The sequence below is a fragment of the Leptomonas pyrrhocoris genome (genome assembly GCF_001293395.1).
Source record: "Leptomonas pyrrhocoris isolate H10 chromosome Unknown, whole genome shotgun sequence".
Taxonomy (NCBI): domain Eukaryota; phylum Euglenozoa; class Kinetoplastea; order Trypanosomatida; family Trypanosomatidae; genus Leptomonas; species Leptomonas pyrrhocoris.
In genome coordinates this window covers 105,172-120,530 of record NW_015438389.1, presented here as the reverse complement: position 1 = coordinate 120,530, position 15,359 = coordinate 105,172, and the positions used below count along the sequence as shown (strand labels likewise).

The 15,359-nt window shown below is 57.1% G+C and overlaps 4 protein-coding genes across 10 annotated transcripts in view; all 4 read right to left on the bottom strand.

Annotated features, from left to right (window-relative positions):
* Positions 1 to 255: 255 nt before the first annotated feature.
* On the bottom strand, positions 256 to 3,363 carry ABB37_09637 (putative mitochondrial long chain fatty acid CoA ligase; the record flags this gene model as incomplete). Its single annotated transcript, XM_015809228.1, has 1 exon — positions 256 to 3,363. Exon 1 carries the CDS (start codon positions 2,383 to 2,385, stop codon positions 256 to 258), a length of 2,130 nt encoding a protein of 709 aa, XP_015652164.1. The 5' UTR covers positions 2,386 to 3,363.
* Positions 3,364 to 4,819: 1,456 nt separating this feature from the next.
* Positions 4,820 to 7,225, bottom strand: ABB37_09636 (putative fatty acyl CoA synthetase 2; the record flags this gene model as incomplete). The annotated part of the gene is made up of 1 exon (XM_015809227.1): positions 4,820 to 7,225. The coding sequence occupies exon 1, from the start codon at positions 6,944 to 6,946 to the stop codon at positions 4,820 to 4,822; it is 2,127 nt and encodes a 708-aa protein (XP_015652163.1). The 5' UTR covers positions 6,947 to 7,225.
* Positions 7,226 to 8,850: 1,625 nt separating this feature from the next.
* On the bottom strand, positions 8,851 to 11,281 carry ABB37_09635 (putative fatty acyl CoA synthetase 2; the record flags this gene model as incomplete). 3 transcript variants are annotated; one of them, XM_015809224.1, is made up of 1 exon in its annotated part: positions 8,851 to 11,281. In XM_015809224.1, the coding sequence occupies exon 1, from the start codon at positions 10,972 to 10,974 to the stop codon at positions 8,851 to 8,853; it is 2,124 nt and encodes a 707-aa protein (XP_015652160.1). In that variant the 5' UTR covers positions 10,975 to 11,281. The 3 variants fall into 3 exon arrangements, with proteins under 3 accessions (XP_015652160.1, XP_015652161.1, XP_015652162.1); XM_015809225.1 differs by having other exon boundaries at positions 8,851 to 11,255; XM_015809226.1 differs by having other exon boundaries at positions 8,851 to 11,127.
* Positions 11,282 to 12,715: 1,434 nt separating this feature from the next.
* The window catches only part of ABB37_09634 (putative mitochondrial long-chain-fatty-acid-CoA ligase), a gene marked incomplete at its 3' end in the record, with an annotated part of 6,093 nt that continues 3,449 nt past the window's right edge, over positions 12,716 to 15,359 (bottom strand). For 2 of the 5 annotated variants that reach the window (XM_015809219.1, XM_015809220.1), the window contains exon 1: positions 12,716 to 15,359. This exon is cut by the window's right edge. In XM_015809219.1, the coding sequence (XP_015652155.1) occupies positions 12,716 to 14,815 (2,100 nt within the window). In that variant the 5' untranslated portion in view covers positions 14,816 to 15,359. The other 3 variants (XM_015809221.1, XM_015809222.1, XM_015809223.1) reach the window with 3 other exon arrangements.

Genomic DNA, 15,359 nt, shown 5'->3' with positions numbered 1-15,359 from the left:
GGGGGGGGGGAGGCGAGAGAGAGAGAGAGGGAAAGGGCGAACAGGTAACGATGAAACAACTCTTGTTGAGGGGCGGCATTGAAAGAAACAGAAACAACAAGGGGGTCATCTAATAATCATACTAGTACTAATAATAATAATAATGAAGCACCGGTGGACGTCACGAAATGGAAAGAAAAAGCCGCAGTCCGACAAGCAAGAACAAAAAAACTCCCCACATCCACACACACAACACCAAACAGAAGCAGGAATAGTTTAGTCCTCCGCAAACAGCTCGTCAATGGTGTCGGCGTAGCGCTCGTCGATGGACCGTCGCTTCAGCTTCATGGCGGCGGTCAGGATGTTGTTCTCGGGGGTCCACTCGTCATCGAACACGCGCACTCGCTTCACACACTCGAAGGAGGCGCGGCGGCACGCACGGGCCGTCTCGGCGAGCGACTTCGCCGCCTCCGCATGAAAACGTGGGTCCGCCAGCATGGCAGGGTAGCTTCCCGGAATCCCGCGCGACGCCGCGAACTTCGTGGCCCGCGTCTCGTCCGTCAGCGCCAGGGCGGCGATGTACGGCTTGTCGGGGTGGACGAGCACGCAGACGCCGTTGGGCTGCAGCAGCTCGTTCCCCGCGTAGACGGCCTCGAGCGCCTCCAGGGCGATGTACTCGCCCAGGCAGTTCTTCGCGAGGGCCTTGATGCGACCGACAATACACATTTTCCCTTCTTCGGTGTAGCTGCCGATGTCGCCGGTGTGGAACCAGCCCTCCGCGTCGATCGCCTCCGCCGTCAGCTCCGGCTTCTTGTAGTAGCCCTTGAACAGGAAGGGGCCGCGCACGCACATCTCGCCGCGCGGGTGCGGCTGATCGGTGTGCTTGTACTCCTCCGTGTCAACGAGCTTCAGCTCCTGCCCGGGCTCCATCAAGCCTGTCATGTTCGTCTGCGTATCACCGCTGATTTGAATACCACCCGTGCAGACCGTCTCTGTCAAACCGTAGCCGATCACGATGCGGCCGAAGACAACGTTCACAAAATCATGCGTGGTGGCGGACAGCGGGCCGCCGCCGCTCAGCATGACCTTCAGGTTGCCGCCGAGCACCTCGCGAGGGGCCTTGAACACCTTCTCATTCCAGTAGGGCGTCTCCTTCCCCTGCCTGATTGCCGCCAGCCGGCTTTGGTACGCGTGGTCAAACACCTGCCGCTTGAGCGAGCCCACCGGCGGCAGCTTCGCCTCCACGACCTTCTTGAGCGTGTCAAAGATGCGCGGGACGCCGACGAAGAGGGAGGGCTGGAACTCCTTCAAATCCCCGTGCGGTCGCGTCGTCGAGTCGGTCAGTGTGCGCGGCGTGCCAAACCCAAGAAAGGCGCCGCGGGCAAGGAAGATGTTCACGATGGTGAACTCCATAATGTGGGCCATGGGCAAATACGGTAGGTAGACCTCCGACGCGCCCGGCGGGCCCATCAGTTCATGGACGCGCGGCTCCAGGGTGTGCATCCCCGCGACGAGGGTGCGGTGCGTGTGCATGACGCCCTTCGGGTCGCCGGTCGTGCCGGAGGTGTACATGATCAGCGCGAGGTCGTCATCGTTGCGGGGACCGGTGCCAGCGGAGGCGTCCCCGCTCGCCCGCCGCGCCGCGCCGAGCGCCTCCACCGCCTCGAAGCGCAGCACCGCTACGCCGTGCGTATCCAACGCGGCGGGCAGCGCACCAACGCAAATCAGCGGCACCTGCGGCGTCACACCGTTCCACATCAGCTTCAGCACATTCGCGATGTTCGTCGCCCCGCACAGAATCGCGTGGCTTGCGGTCTCGTGCAGGGCGTGCGCGAGTGCGGCCTCGCCGAGGTTTGCGTACACGGTCGCGGCGACGATGCTGTGCGACCACATCCCGTAAATACCGATCATCCACTCCACGCAGGTGTCGAGGTAGATGGAGACGTTGTCGTGCGCCTGCACGCCGAGGGCGGCCAGGCCGGCGCCGAAGTTATCGATGCGCTCCTTCACCTCTGCGTACGTCACGTAAACGGTGTCGTCGAGGTGTGTGATGTTCATCTCCCGCAACTTCCCGCTGGGACCGGTGGGCACTGAGTCCTTCGTCACACACCTCACCGGCCGGTGGCCGAGCATGGGCTTCGTCCGCCGCTCTGAACAGTACTGCATCAGCGCGGTGAACAGGTTCGGACGTGCCGCCGCCGCCGCCAGGAAATCCGCGTGCTCTGCGTCCGTGAGGCCGCCAAGGCGGTAAACCGCAGAGCTGGTGGCCGTCGCGGTGCCGGCGACGGTCTGCACAAAGCAGCCGTTGCACCTGTCCAGCCGTGCGATGTACTCTGCGTAGCGGGGGTCGTCGCAGACCTGTGCGGCGTTGCGGCTCGCCATCAACGAAAGAACGCAGCCGCCCATTTTTTCTTTCCCTCTCTTTCGTTGTTTCGCTGGATGTTGGTTTGCTTCTGAGGAGGGAGGTGGGGGAAGCGTGCACCGCGAAAGAGACAAGAGGACACGCTCACACAGCGAATGTATGACACACCGCGGCAGCAGCCGTAAGGGCGGAGAAAGGGAAGGGGAGGAGGGACAGCGAAAAGCGATGACACGCCGTCCGTGCTACGAGGAAGTGATCGAGCAACGTCCACACCAACAACAACACGGTTTTACAAGAAAAGAAAAAAAATATCGCTTTTCTTTTTAAAAAACGGAGAGAAAAAGCCCCAAATCAGCACTACAACAACAGGTGATGTTAGAAGACGGACGCGGTAAACAGTGGAAGGCGCAGAGGCAGCTCCGAGATGTACCCGGTGCTTCGATTGCAAGCGAAGGAGAGAGAATTAAAAGAAGAAGAACAAAGAAGCAAGTGAAAACACCAACAACACGAAGAGGGGAGAGAGAGAGAGAAGAGAAGGAGGAGGGTACGTGCTGAATAGCTTCAAGCGCACACGAGTATTCAAGCGGCCCGTAGAGAAACGTAGAAAAGGAGGCGAAAGAGAACAAAGGAGGGGGGGGGGGACGGCGAGCGGTCAGTAGAAGCGTACAACACACCTGAAACCTTACTATATATATATATATATATATATATGCTGATCTCTTGTCGGCGTGGAAAGCAACGCTGGACGGTGTAAGGGAAACCCCCTCCCCTGCAGCAGAAGTGAAGAGGGCGAGGAGTATTTGTGATATCACAGAAAGCAGGCCAGCTACGAAAAATACAAACAAGCCCAAAGAAGAAGGTTACGAGGGAAAGGAAGAACGAACGTTTCTTGATGTCCGTCAACGCGCTTCTTGTGTTTCGAGTTGGGGGAAAAATATATAAATGAAAACAAATAATAATGACGACGGCGCCTTTAGTGGCCGCGAGTGTGTGTGAGTGAGAGAGAAACGTTCGGGGAGTCTGATGCGATTGCCGAGCCGACGGGAGTTGAGAAATGGGAGAAAACCCGAAGAAGGAGAAGAGATGCACGCACGAGAGCAACGATGAGAAGGTAGCTGAGAAATAATAATAATAATAATAAAAAGCATCGTCTGTACTCCCCTTTTTTTTTTGAAGGCTCGCGGGGACGGAGGGGAGAAGTCACTGGCACGCGCGCTACTGCCGCTCGCTGATCGAAATGCGGCAGCTCCTACACATTTCTCCTTTCTTCTTTGAAGGCAGCATTCGCCCATCTGAGCGCGAGAAAAGAACAGGCGATGGCGAAGGGGGAGGGGGGGGGGGGATGTTCTCGTGTGTGACACGGCAGAGGACGACGGCACCCTCGCCTGTTCTTCCCGGCATGACCTCAGCACGGATGCCCCTCCCCATAAAAAACACACACACACACAGAAGAATGTATAGAACGCAGCCAATACAACACGAGCGAAGGACAAGGACAGCGAGGCTGCTCGCTGCGCTTGTGTTCTCCCAGCAGGCTTGCATCCGTCGTTTCCTTCTTTGATAACCTTCTTCATGTTTTCTTTCTCCAGTTTTTATAACGGACACTTTGACGCCTGCTCGCTGAAACCTCCAATGCAAACAGAAAGCCCCCTTTAAAGAAATCAAATCAATGAAAACAAATAATTCTCGCAAGCTCCCAAAAAAGAGAACGTAGATGCAGCAATAAACGATAAAAATACGAGGGAGAGAGAGAGCGAAGGACCTACGCGAAGCATCACCGCGCGCGGACAGAAAACACCGTGTGACCGGGCGGACACAAGCCGTTTTAGATTGCTAACCTTTTCTTTGACAAAAGGAAGAAGAAGTAAACAGAAACCATCGAGCAAAATGAAAACGAAAGAACAAGAAATAGAGAAAAAGGCGGCGGTGGTGGTGGTGGGTGGGGTGGGGGGGGGGGGGCTGCTGTGCACCGCCACCACCCTAACAGCAAAAGAGTGGATACAGGTGAATCTAAGTAATAGCTGATGAATAAACAAAAAAGAAGCCTTTTGATCGTCAGCGAGGAAAAGCGCGAAGAGAACGTGAAGGAACGAACAACTGCCGAGGTACCCAACAGCACCGCCTCCCTCCAAAAAAGAAAGTAGAAGTGATGACGAACACCCAACAACAGAGGCAGACACGACCACGGTCGTGCGCGCCACCTACGCCGCACACACACACACACACACAGACATTCGTGTAATGCTGCCAATTCCTTTCTACGAGTCGGACACGCACACACACGCACTCCCCCTCCAAAAAAAAAAAGATAATGTTGACAGAAAACTAGAAAGCCACCTTTTACTTCCACCATCAGCTTACATTCCTTTCTTTCCCTTTCACCGTTTACCGTTTAGTGTTGATAATTCATTTTTGGTGTTGCTGCCGTGTGAGCGGACGGCAGCAGAAGCAGCGGTGACGATCGCTGCCCCCAAGTCGTTATTCAGAAAACAACTCCTCGATCTCCTTTGCGTATCGCGCGTAAATCAGGCGACGGCGTGGCTTGTTCGCTGCAGAGATGAGCTCATTCTTCGTCGTCCAGTGATCCGCGACGAGGCGCACGTAGCGCACGATCTCGTGCCTTCCGCGCCCCGCGTGCATTGCAATTTCCTGGAATGCCTCCGTCGACTTGCGAAGGAACTCGGGGCTCTTCAGCAGCGCCGGCCACCCGCCTTTAATCCCGTGCTCCCGCGCGAACATCATCGCCCTGCTCTCCGTCGTCGAGGCCACGGCGGCAATGTAGTTCTTCGACGGGTGCACCATCACACACACACCATTCGGCACGCAGAGGCTGGACTGCGCGTAGAGGGACTCCAGGTACTCCATCGGGATGTTCTCGCCGGCGGAGGTCTTCGCCAGCGACTTGATGCGGCTCACAATGCGCAGGCGACCGCGGTCGGCCACCGCGCCGACGTCGCCGGTGTGGAACCAGCCCTCCTCGTCGATCACCGCCTTCGCCACCGCCTCCTTCTTGTAGTAGCCCTTGAACAGCATCGGACCGCGCAGGCAGATCTCGCCGCGCGGCTCGGGGATGTCCGTGTGCTTGTAGTCCTCCGTGTCCACCAGCTTGAGTTCTACACACCGCTCCGGCTGGCCAACGCAGAGCACCTCCTTATCCCCAATCAGCTGCTTCGCGCCGTTGCCGATCGTTTCCGTGAGACCGTATCCCTGGATGAAGCCGCCGATGACGACGTTGAAGAAGGTTTGGGTGACGGAGCTGACGGGGCTGCCGCCGCCGAACATGCTGCGCACCCGGCCGCCGACCATTTCCTGAAAAGGACGGAATACCACCTCATTCCAGAAGGGGGTCTGCATGCCTTGCTTCATGTACCGCACGCGGGAGGCGAAGGCGTGGTCGAAGATGCAGCGCTCCAGCGACCCGCGCGGGGCCAGGCTCGCCTCCATCGTCTTCTTGTAGTTGTCGAAGATGCGCGGCACGCCGACGAGCAGCGACGGCTTGAACTCGACGAGGTCGCCGTGCGGTTGGGCGTAGGTGTTGAGCAGCGTGCGGGGGTGTCCGAAGCCGATCCAGCACCCGCGCGCCAGCGAGATGACGCACATAACAAACTCAAACACGTGCGACAGCGGCAGGGCGGCGACGTAGCACTCGTCCGCCTTCAGCGGGCCCAGCAGCTCATTCCACTTCTCACCCATCCCACGCACGCCGGATGTGATGCTGCCGAAGGTGTGCATGACGCCCTTCGGTCCGCCGGTCGTGCCGGAGGTGTACATGATCAGCGCGAGGTCGTCGTTGTTCGTCGGGATGCGCACCGGCATCACGGACAAGCCGCCGTCCCGCACCACGTCCTCCCAGGCACGCAGCGAGATGCCTTCCGCCTCGATATTCGCCGGCAGAGAATCCAGGTAGATCAGCACGCAGTACGGCATCGCACCGCGGCGCATCATCGCAATGAGCGACGGCACCCGCTCGCCGACCGTCACCACCGCGGCGCAGCTCGTCTCCGCAAAGGCCTCGCTCAGCGCCTCCTCGCCCAGGTTCGAGAAGACGGTCGTCAGCACCATGTTCTGTGACCACACACCGTAGGCGGACACCAGCCACTCCCACCGCGTCTCGAGGTAGAGGGCAATTTTGCAATCTTGCGGGATGCCCAGCTCGCACAGGCCGCGGCCGAAGTTCTCAATCGTCGTCCACACCTCCGTGTACGACAGGTACTTCGTCGCGTCAAAGAAGGTCACATCGAACTTGCGCTCCAGCCCGCTCTCCGGGTCCTTCACCAGCTCCGCGCTGACGCGAATGGTGGGACGATAGGCGAAGGCCCGCTTGTTGCCGCGGCTCCTGCAGATGGATTCAAAGCGCTGCACAAAGTTGGGCCCGTTGTACCACTCGTGCGCGACGTCGTCAAAGGCGCTTCCATCGCGGACCTTCGCGTGATGGTAGACCGGCGTGCCGTCCTGCTGCTCGGTGCCCTCGACCGGCAGGGCCTCGTCACCGAGTCGGCTGTAGAGCATCATCTGCGGGTCTGCCGCGACGTGGCGGGCGTTTTCCTCCTCCATCAGCTGCAGCACCGTCGCAGCGAGCTTCGCGCGATACTCGGGGGCGTCCATCTTTATATATATATATATATATTTTCTTATTTGATTTTGAGGGTGTCCCTTCTATGCTTTTGCTCTCCGGAAATGAAAACGTGGGTTTGACGCGTCCTCCGTTGATGCGTGGTGGACGATCGGCTCGTTCTTCTCTCCTCTCTTTTCCTCTCTCTGCTGCTTTTCAGGCTTGAGAAGCAGACACACACACGTCGGGGGTGTCGGTGTTCCAGAGGGCTTTGACGGGAGGTAAAAAGGGGGAAAAAAAATGTATTGCGCGTTTTACGATGACGATTTTCTTGCAATGATGCCGAGACACCGAAGAAAGGCGACGTGGGCGCACGTGCGTATGTGAGGCGGGGGCCCAGGCCGGAAGGGGGGGGGGGAAGAAGGAAGAACGAAGGAGAGAAAGAGACGACAGTGAGCAACGGACGGCGAGGAGGTCGTCCATGCAGGTGGAGGGGGCGGCGTCGCGTCGCGGTCGGCACGTACCCGCAGCCATGCCGCGATGTCGACAACAAGTGCGAGGCATTCAGCAGTAAACAATACAAGAATAATAAAAAGAGGCGCATCACTATGGTACAACAGGAATATCAACAGCGATCCGCTGACTTTGAGTTCCTCCTTTTTTTTAAAGGAGGGGGGTTCGTTGACCCGCTTCCCTGCCGCGATGCACGACGCACTCTCATTCAAATTGTATTCGGCACCGTTTCTCTTTTGCCGCATATATACAACCGACACCAACGCCGTGAGGAATAGCTCTTGAGGCGACACCAACGAGGCCAAAGCACACACACACACACACACATATAAGAAACTCGCTCTAAAGCAAAAACCACCACCAACAACAACACCAAGAAAAGAAGACCTTCGCGGGTGCGGGGGCGACGACAAGCACGACAACGCCGTCGGGAGGGAGAGCAAAGAGAAGAGAGAAGAAGACGAGGGGAAGGAGCACCCCACCAGCAAGAAGAGAAAAAGTAAAAAAAAGGAGCAAAGGACATCCCGATACTTACAGAAATCACCACAATAATAAAACAGCCGTGGCAGCGAAGTGCTGCAACGGGAAATTCTTCTCCGTTACCGCTACATGCACAGCGCCACTCCGCTTAGCAAGAGAAACTAGAACAAACAAAACAGACAGACATCACAAATTAAAAACAGTCAAAAAGAAGAGGCGATAACAACGGTGATGAGCCGCACAGGCGTTGTGATGTACAAGCTCCCCTTTTTTCCATTTTCCTTCGTTCCCTTCACTCCTCGTTTCACACAGAGAGTTGTTGCGGCTGGCGAGCGACACCATTAGGCCATACATACATATATATTTGTCTGTGCACCATTTTTTTCGAAGCCTACTGGTCAAAAGAATGAGGAAGAAGAGGAAAAGCAATGGAAGAAAGAAAGAAGAAAAAAACAATTGCATCCTTAAATAAGTAAATCAACAAAAGCAAACAAGCAATATATATATGATAAAATAACTATTAGAAACGAGCTCTCTGAAGTTCCAAAAATGGGGGAGGGGGGGGGGGGAGGGGCGACAACATAGGCTCCACCTTTCACGCGTTACGAGTCGCCACTCTTTGTCCTCTCTTTTGTGGTTGTTGATGCGGATGATGTGGTCATTTGCCTCTCTTCCTGTTCTCCGACGTTTGGAGCCACATCTCGCGTACGGGAAACATGGAAGAGGCTGAGCAGCAGCACCATCAGAAACAAGAAAATAATAATAATTTTAATCCTTCTTGATCCCTCCCTCCCCGAATTATAACAAAAGAGCTTCACAACAACCACAACAGCGGTGGGGGGCAGAGTCCGCGCACCAAACACCTCGACGGATGGAGAGAAGAAGACAAGGGAGCGTCTTTACTCGTTTGCTTGTTGCCTCCCACTTCGCTGCGTTCGACTGATTTTCCCCCTTTCTCTTTTTCCTAGTCCACATACATGGTGCGAATGATGTCCTTGTAGAACTCCGCGACGGCGTGGCGCTTCAGCTTACCAGCCGCCGTCAACATCCCATTCTCCGAGCTCCACTCATCCGCCACCACGCGCACGTAGCGCACGATCTCCTGCTTACCACGTCCTGCGTGCACTGCCATCTCGCGGAACGCCTCCGTTGCGCAGCGATGGAACTCGGGGTTCTTCAGCAGCGCCGGCCACCCGCCTTTAACCCCGTGCTCCTGCGCGAACATGATCGCCTTGCTCTCCGTCGTGCAGGCGATGGCGCAGACGTAGTACTTCGACGGGTTCACCACGACACACACACCATTCGGCACGCAGAGGCTGGACTGCGCGTAGAGGGACTCCAGGTTCTCCATCGGGATGTACTCGCCCAACGCGTTCTTCGCCAGCGACTTGATGCGGCTCACAATGCGCAGGCGACCGCGGTCGGCCACCGCGCCGACGTCGCCGGTGTGGAACCAGCCCTCCTCGTCGATCACCGCCTTCGTCACCGCCTCCTTCTTGTAGTAGCCCTTGAACTGCATCGGACCGCGCAGGCAGATCTCGCCGCGCGGCTCGGGGATGTCCGTGTGCTTGTAGTCCTCCGTATCGACCAGCTTGAACTCGCAGGCAAGCTCCAGCTGACCGACACAGACGGGCTCCAAGTCGCCGACCAGCTGCTTCGCGCCGTTGCCGATCGTTTCCGTGAGACCCCAGCCCTGGATGAAGCCGCCCAGGATGACGTTCATGAAGTTCTGCGTCGGCGCGCTGATCGGGCCGCCGCCGCCGAACATGCTGCGCACCCGGCCGCCGACCATCTCGCGCAGCGGGGCGAATACCACCTCATTCCAGAAGGGGGTCTCCATGCCGCTACGGAGGTACTTCAGGCGGGAGGCGAAGGCGTGGTCGAAGATCTTGCGCTCCAGCGACCCGCGCGGGGCCAGGCTCGCCTCCATCGTCTTCTTGTAGTTGTCGAAGATGCGCGGCACGCCGATGAGGAAGATCGGCTTGAACTCGACGAGGTCGCCGTGCGGACGTGCGTAGGTGCTGAGCAGCGTGCGGGGGTGTCCGAAGCCGATCCAGCACCCGCGCGTAAGGAAGATGTTTGCCACGGCGAACTCGAAGATGTGCGCGAGGGGCAGGGCGGCGACGTAGCGCTCGTCAGGCTCCTGCGGGCCGCACAGCTCGTTCAGCCGCCCGCCCATGCCGTTAATCCCCGCCGTGATGCTGCCGAAGGTGTGCACCACGCCCTTCGGTCCGCCGGTCGTGCCGGAGGTGTACATGATCAGCGCCACTGCATCGTTCTTCGTCGGCAGCATGTTCGGATAGGCGGACAGGCCGCCGTCCCGCACCACGTCCTCCCACGCCTTCAGCGTCACCCCCTCCGAGTCAATCCCCTCCGGCAGGTCATCCAGGTAGATGAGAATGCAGGACGGCATCGCACCGCGGCGCATCATCGCAATGAGCGACGGCACCCGCTCGCCGACCGTCACCACCGCGGCGCAGCTTGTCTCCGCAAAGGCCTCGCTCAGCGCCTCCTCGCCCAGGTTCGCGTACACTGTCGCGAGAACGATGTTCTGTGACCACACACCGTAGGCGGACACCAGCCACTCCCACCGCGTCTCGAGGTAGATGCCGACCTTGCAGTCGACGGTGATGTCCAGCTCGCGCAGGCCGCGGCCGAAGTTCTCGATCATCGTCCACACCTCCGTGTACGACAGGTACTTCGTCGCGTCGTAGTAGGTCACGTCATACAGACGCTCCAGCCCGCTCTCCGGCTCCCGCACCAGCTCCTGGCTGACGCGAATGGTGGGACGATAGGCGAAGGCCCGCTTGTTGCCGCGGCTCTTGCACAGCGACTCAAAGCGCTGCACAAAGTTGGGCCCGTTGTACCACTCGTTCTCGAGACGGCGCTGCATGGCTGGCGAGACCTTCGCGTGGCGGTAGATCGGCGTGCCGTTCGGCTGCTCGGTGCCCTCGACGGGGATGTTCTCATCGCCGAGCTGCTGGTAGCGCATCGCACGCGGGTCTGGCACAACCCGGCGCGCGTTCGCCTCGTCCATCAGGCGCAGCACCGTCGTCTCCAGCTCCTTGCGGTACGAGGGGGTGTCCATAGTGCCTTTTGGGGGGTTTTTGTGGGTTTTCGTTTCTTTGCTGATCGAACACTTCTGTGGCGTCTTTCTCCTTTCCTTTGTTCCTTCGCTGATGATTTTATATATCGGTTGCTGTTGCTGTTGCTGCTGTGTTTTGTAGTGGGTCGCGGCGCTGCAGTCGAGACGAGCAGAAGAAGAAGGAAAGAGAAATAATAGTAGTAATAAATAACAAAGACCTCAATGAAAAAAGATGTGATGACGTAAGGTACGAAGAAGAAGACGTGGCGATGTGCGGTTTTTCTTTGCCCCGCCGGCCGGTGTTGGCGCTCAGTCGAGCGAGACGACGCAGCGCAGAGCCGCAACGACGCGGAGACGGGAGGGGAAGGGAAGGGAAGGGGAGAACAGAAGAAAGAAGAAGATACGTAACAACCAGAAGGGAGCATATATGGTTGCGCGTAGGTGCGTTGCACCGGGAGACCAGTCGATGAAGGGAGAGTCACTGCGAGGACCATCCCAGCTTCCCTGCCGTTTGTTTCGCTCAACCTACCACTACTGCTACTGCTGCTACTGAGAGACCCATCTCTCCCTCCGGCATATTTGTGATATCCTCAAAGAACAACCACATCATAAACAGCGCAAGCCAGCAACAGACACACAAGACAAAGATATCCACAGGGAAAAAAAAAGGCGAACATTAGGCGTGTTATTATTCTTCTTCTGTTCGCAGTCCTCCGAAGCAAGAAAGCGAATTAAATGGAGGAAACTCAAATGCGGTGACGCGCGGCTTCATCAACAGATGTCTTGTCTGTTCGGTTGTTGCTGTTTCGGGGTTCATAGTTCCTTTTTTTTCCCCTTCTTCTCCTTTTCTTTTTTTTAAAATTTTCTTGCTTTAATTAATTCAGCGCTTGCAGACAAAGCAAACAAAAGGAGAAGGTGACGTCATCCACAACGCCGCAACATGAATAAATATTAAGCCGCTCACGTAGGTTGTGTATTGGGGTGTGTGTCGCTGCGTAAACGTGCTACACATCGACTGTGTGTGTGTTCTTGGATAAGAACAATAATGACAAAAAAAGGAAGAAAGAAAAAAAAACTGAGCGAGACAGGGAGAGAGGAGAGGGGAGAGCTCCCACTTAACGTATTCGGGGAGGCAACCACCTTATTATTCGTCGTATAGGATGTGACGTGAGTCAGACAAGCGGTTATTATTATTGTTTGTTTGATTGTTAGTGGGTGTGTGTGTGTAGACGAGGAGAGAGTGCGCGGGATACGGGTTTTTCAGGTGTTCACACCGCCGTCCCCCCCCCTCTCTTTCTCTCTCACCGCCGATGATCGTTTGATTCCTGTTGTGTTTGAAGGAAATATATATATATATATATACATACATGTCTATTTGCCGCAGAGTCGTTCCCTTGCCAGCATCTCTCGTACGCCGCTGCCTGAGCTGCGCGGTGACCTGCCACACATACACACATACACTTGCTCTCTCACCCACAACTTTCATCACCATAATCAAGAACAAGAAAAAAATCATTGTGTGTCTTGTCAGCAAAGAAACAAAAAGGAGGAACAGAAAAGAGGAGAGGAAAGTACGGTGTTCACCAACCGCACTTCCAGCAATGTTAAGGTAAAATGGGAAAGTGAAGAGAGAGAGAGAAGGGGACGGAGGGGAACCGCCCTCCTCCCCCTTACACACGGCAAACGTAAACAGAAAAAGCAAACAACGATCACAGCTGCACCAACTCCGGAGGAGCGTCGCCGCTCACTCCACAAACAACTCCGCGATCTCCTTCGCGTAGCGCTCCTCGATCACCGATCGCCGCAACTTCAGCGCGGCGGTCAGCACACCGTTCTCGGGAGACCATTCGTCATCCACGAGACACACGTGGCGCAGCAGTTCAAAGTGCCGCCGCTTGGCGTTCTTGCCAACCTCCGACATCGACTCCGCTGCCTTCGTCAGCAGTTCCTTGTTCTTCAAGAGCGCGGGGTACTCGCCCTCAATGCGGGACTCCCGCGCGAACCGCTTCACCCTGCTCTCGTCTGTCAGGACCAGCGCGCAGATGTAGTTCTTCTCCGGGTGGACAACGACGCACACGCCGTTGTTCAGCACCAGCCGGTGATTGGCATAGATGGCCTCGAGCGCCTCCAGGGCGATGTACTCGCCCAGGCAGTTCTTCGCGAGGGCCTTGATGCGACCAATCACGGAGACGCGTCCGGTGTTGTCGATGCTGCCGATGTCTCCGGTGTGGAACCAGCCCTCCGCGTCGATCGCCTCCGCCGTCAGCTCCGGCTTCTTGTAGTAGCCCTTGAAGAGGAAAGGGCCGCGCAGGCAGAGCTCGCCGCGCGGGTGCGGCTGATCGGTGTGCTTGTACTCCTCCGTGTCAATGAGCTTCAGCTCCTCGGAGGCGATCACCTGGCCAACAACGCCGGTCCGCGCATCCCCCACGCGCTGGATCGCACCAACGCAGATCGTCTCGGTTAATCCCCAGCCGCAGGCGAGGAAGCAGAAAACGACGTTGATGAACTCGTGGGTGCTGACGGAGAGCGGGCCGCCGCCGCTCAGTGTCGCACGCACACGCCCGCCGAGTGCCGCGCGTGCCTGCTTGAACACCTTCTCATTCCAGTATGGAGTGTCCTTGCCGCGCTGCAAGGCCTCCAGTCGGGTCTGGTAGGCGTGATCGAAGACCTTCCGCTTCAGCGAGCCCGGCTTCGGCAGCTTCGCCTCCACCGCCCGCTTCAGCGTGTCAAAGACGCGCGGGACGCCGATGAACAACGTCGGCCGATACTCGATGAAGTCGCCGTGCGGCTTCGCCGTCGCGTCCGTCAGCGTCCGCGGGCTGCCAAAGCCGACGGTTGCCCCTCTCGCGAGGAAGATGTTCACGACGCCGAACTCCAGAATGTGGGCCAAGGGCAGGTAGGAGAGGTACACGTCGTCTTCCTTCTGCTCCACGCAGCTGTAGACCCAGTCATCCATCGACAGGATACCCGCAATGATGCTGCCGTGGGTGTGCACCACGCCCTTTGGGTCGCCGGTCGTGCCGGAGGTGTACATGATCAGCGCCACCGCATCGTTGTCCTTTGGCGGCTCCGCCACGCGCTTCTTGCCGCTCTCACTGCGGCCTAACTCAGCCACCGCCGTCCACGCAATGACACGGCAGCCGTGCGTTGCCTCACACCCCGTTGCCGGCAGGTTATCCAGATAAATGATCGTGCTGGCCGGGAAGCGACCGGCGCCGACACCCTGCAGCAGCAGCGGCACGCTCTTGCCGTTGCACACGATCGCCGAGCACTCCGTCTCGCGCAGGGCGTAGAAGAGGGCGTCCTCGCCGAGGTTCGCGTACACGGTGGAGGCGACCATGTCCTGCATCCAGATGCCGTAGATCGTCGCCAGCCACTCCCACCGCGTCTCCTCGTAGATGGACACGTTGCAGCGCGGGGCCAGTCCGAGCTCCGCGAGGCCGCGGCTGAAGCTCATGAAAGCGTCGTACAACTCACGGTACTTCACGAAGCGACGGTCGGAAAGGTATGAGACGTCCATCAGCCGCGAGACGCCCTCCACGGTCTCCTTCACGATCTTCTCCACCTTCCGGTAGGACACCGCGACGTCGTCTAGGTGGTCGCGGCACAGCTTCTCAAAGCGCTGGGTCTGATTGGGGCCGTTGTAGTAGTCATTCGCCAATTTCTTCTGCTCCGCCGCGGTAGGACGCTTGCCGTTGAGGTAGATCAGCGAGCTGGTGGCCGTCGCCGTCCCCTCCAGCGGCAGCGTCAGCGGGCCGTACTTTCGGACGGCCTCGCACAGTGGATCGTCGACTTCGGTGCCCTCGGCCCGGTGATCCATCAAGGAGAGAACACACCCACCCATGGCTGCTGCTTCTGCTGCTGCTGTCGTGCAAATAAGAATAAGAAAAGATTTGGGGAGAAATATAAATGTATGTGTACGCGTTTTTCTTCGTTTTTTAAACAAGTAAGAAGAGAGTAGCAATAATAATAATACTAAAGAAACACGAGCGGCTTCACCTGGGAGAAAAAAAAATTCTAGTTCGCGAGAGGGAAGGGGAGAGAGAAAGAGAGAAGTACGTGCTGTGTACTGAACAAGGCGTTGATGTGGGTGTGTGTATTTGTATATGGACACCGTATAGATAATAGCTGCTGGCCTGCTCAACGGCACACAGGGGAAGAGAGGGGGGATGGGGAGAGAAAGAATGAAAAGAAGAGCTGAATAACACACACACACAGAGAGAAAGGGAAACCCCCTGGAAAGCAATACGATTAGGAGTCTAAGTCGGACGGGGGAAGAAAGGGTCAAAGCTACAACTTCTACGCTAAGAACGAAAGAGAGAGAGAGAGAACACAATAACGGGGGGAAACAACTGTATATATATATATATATATATATATATATATAT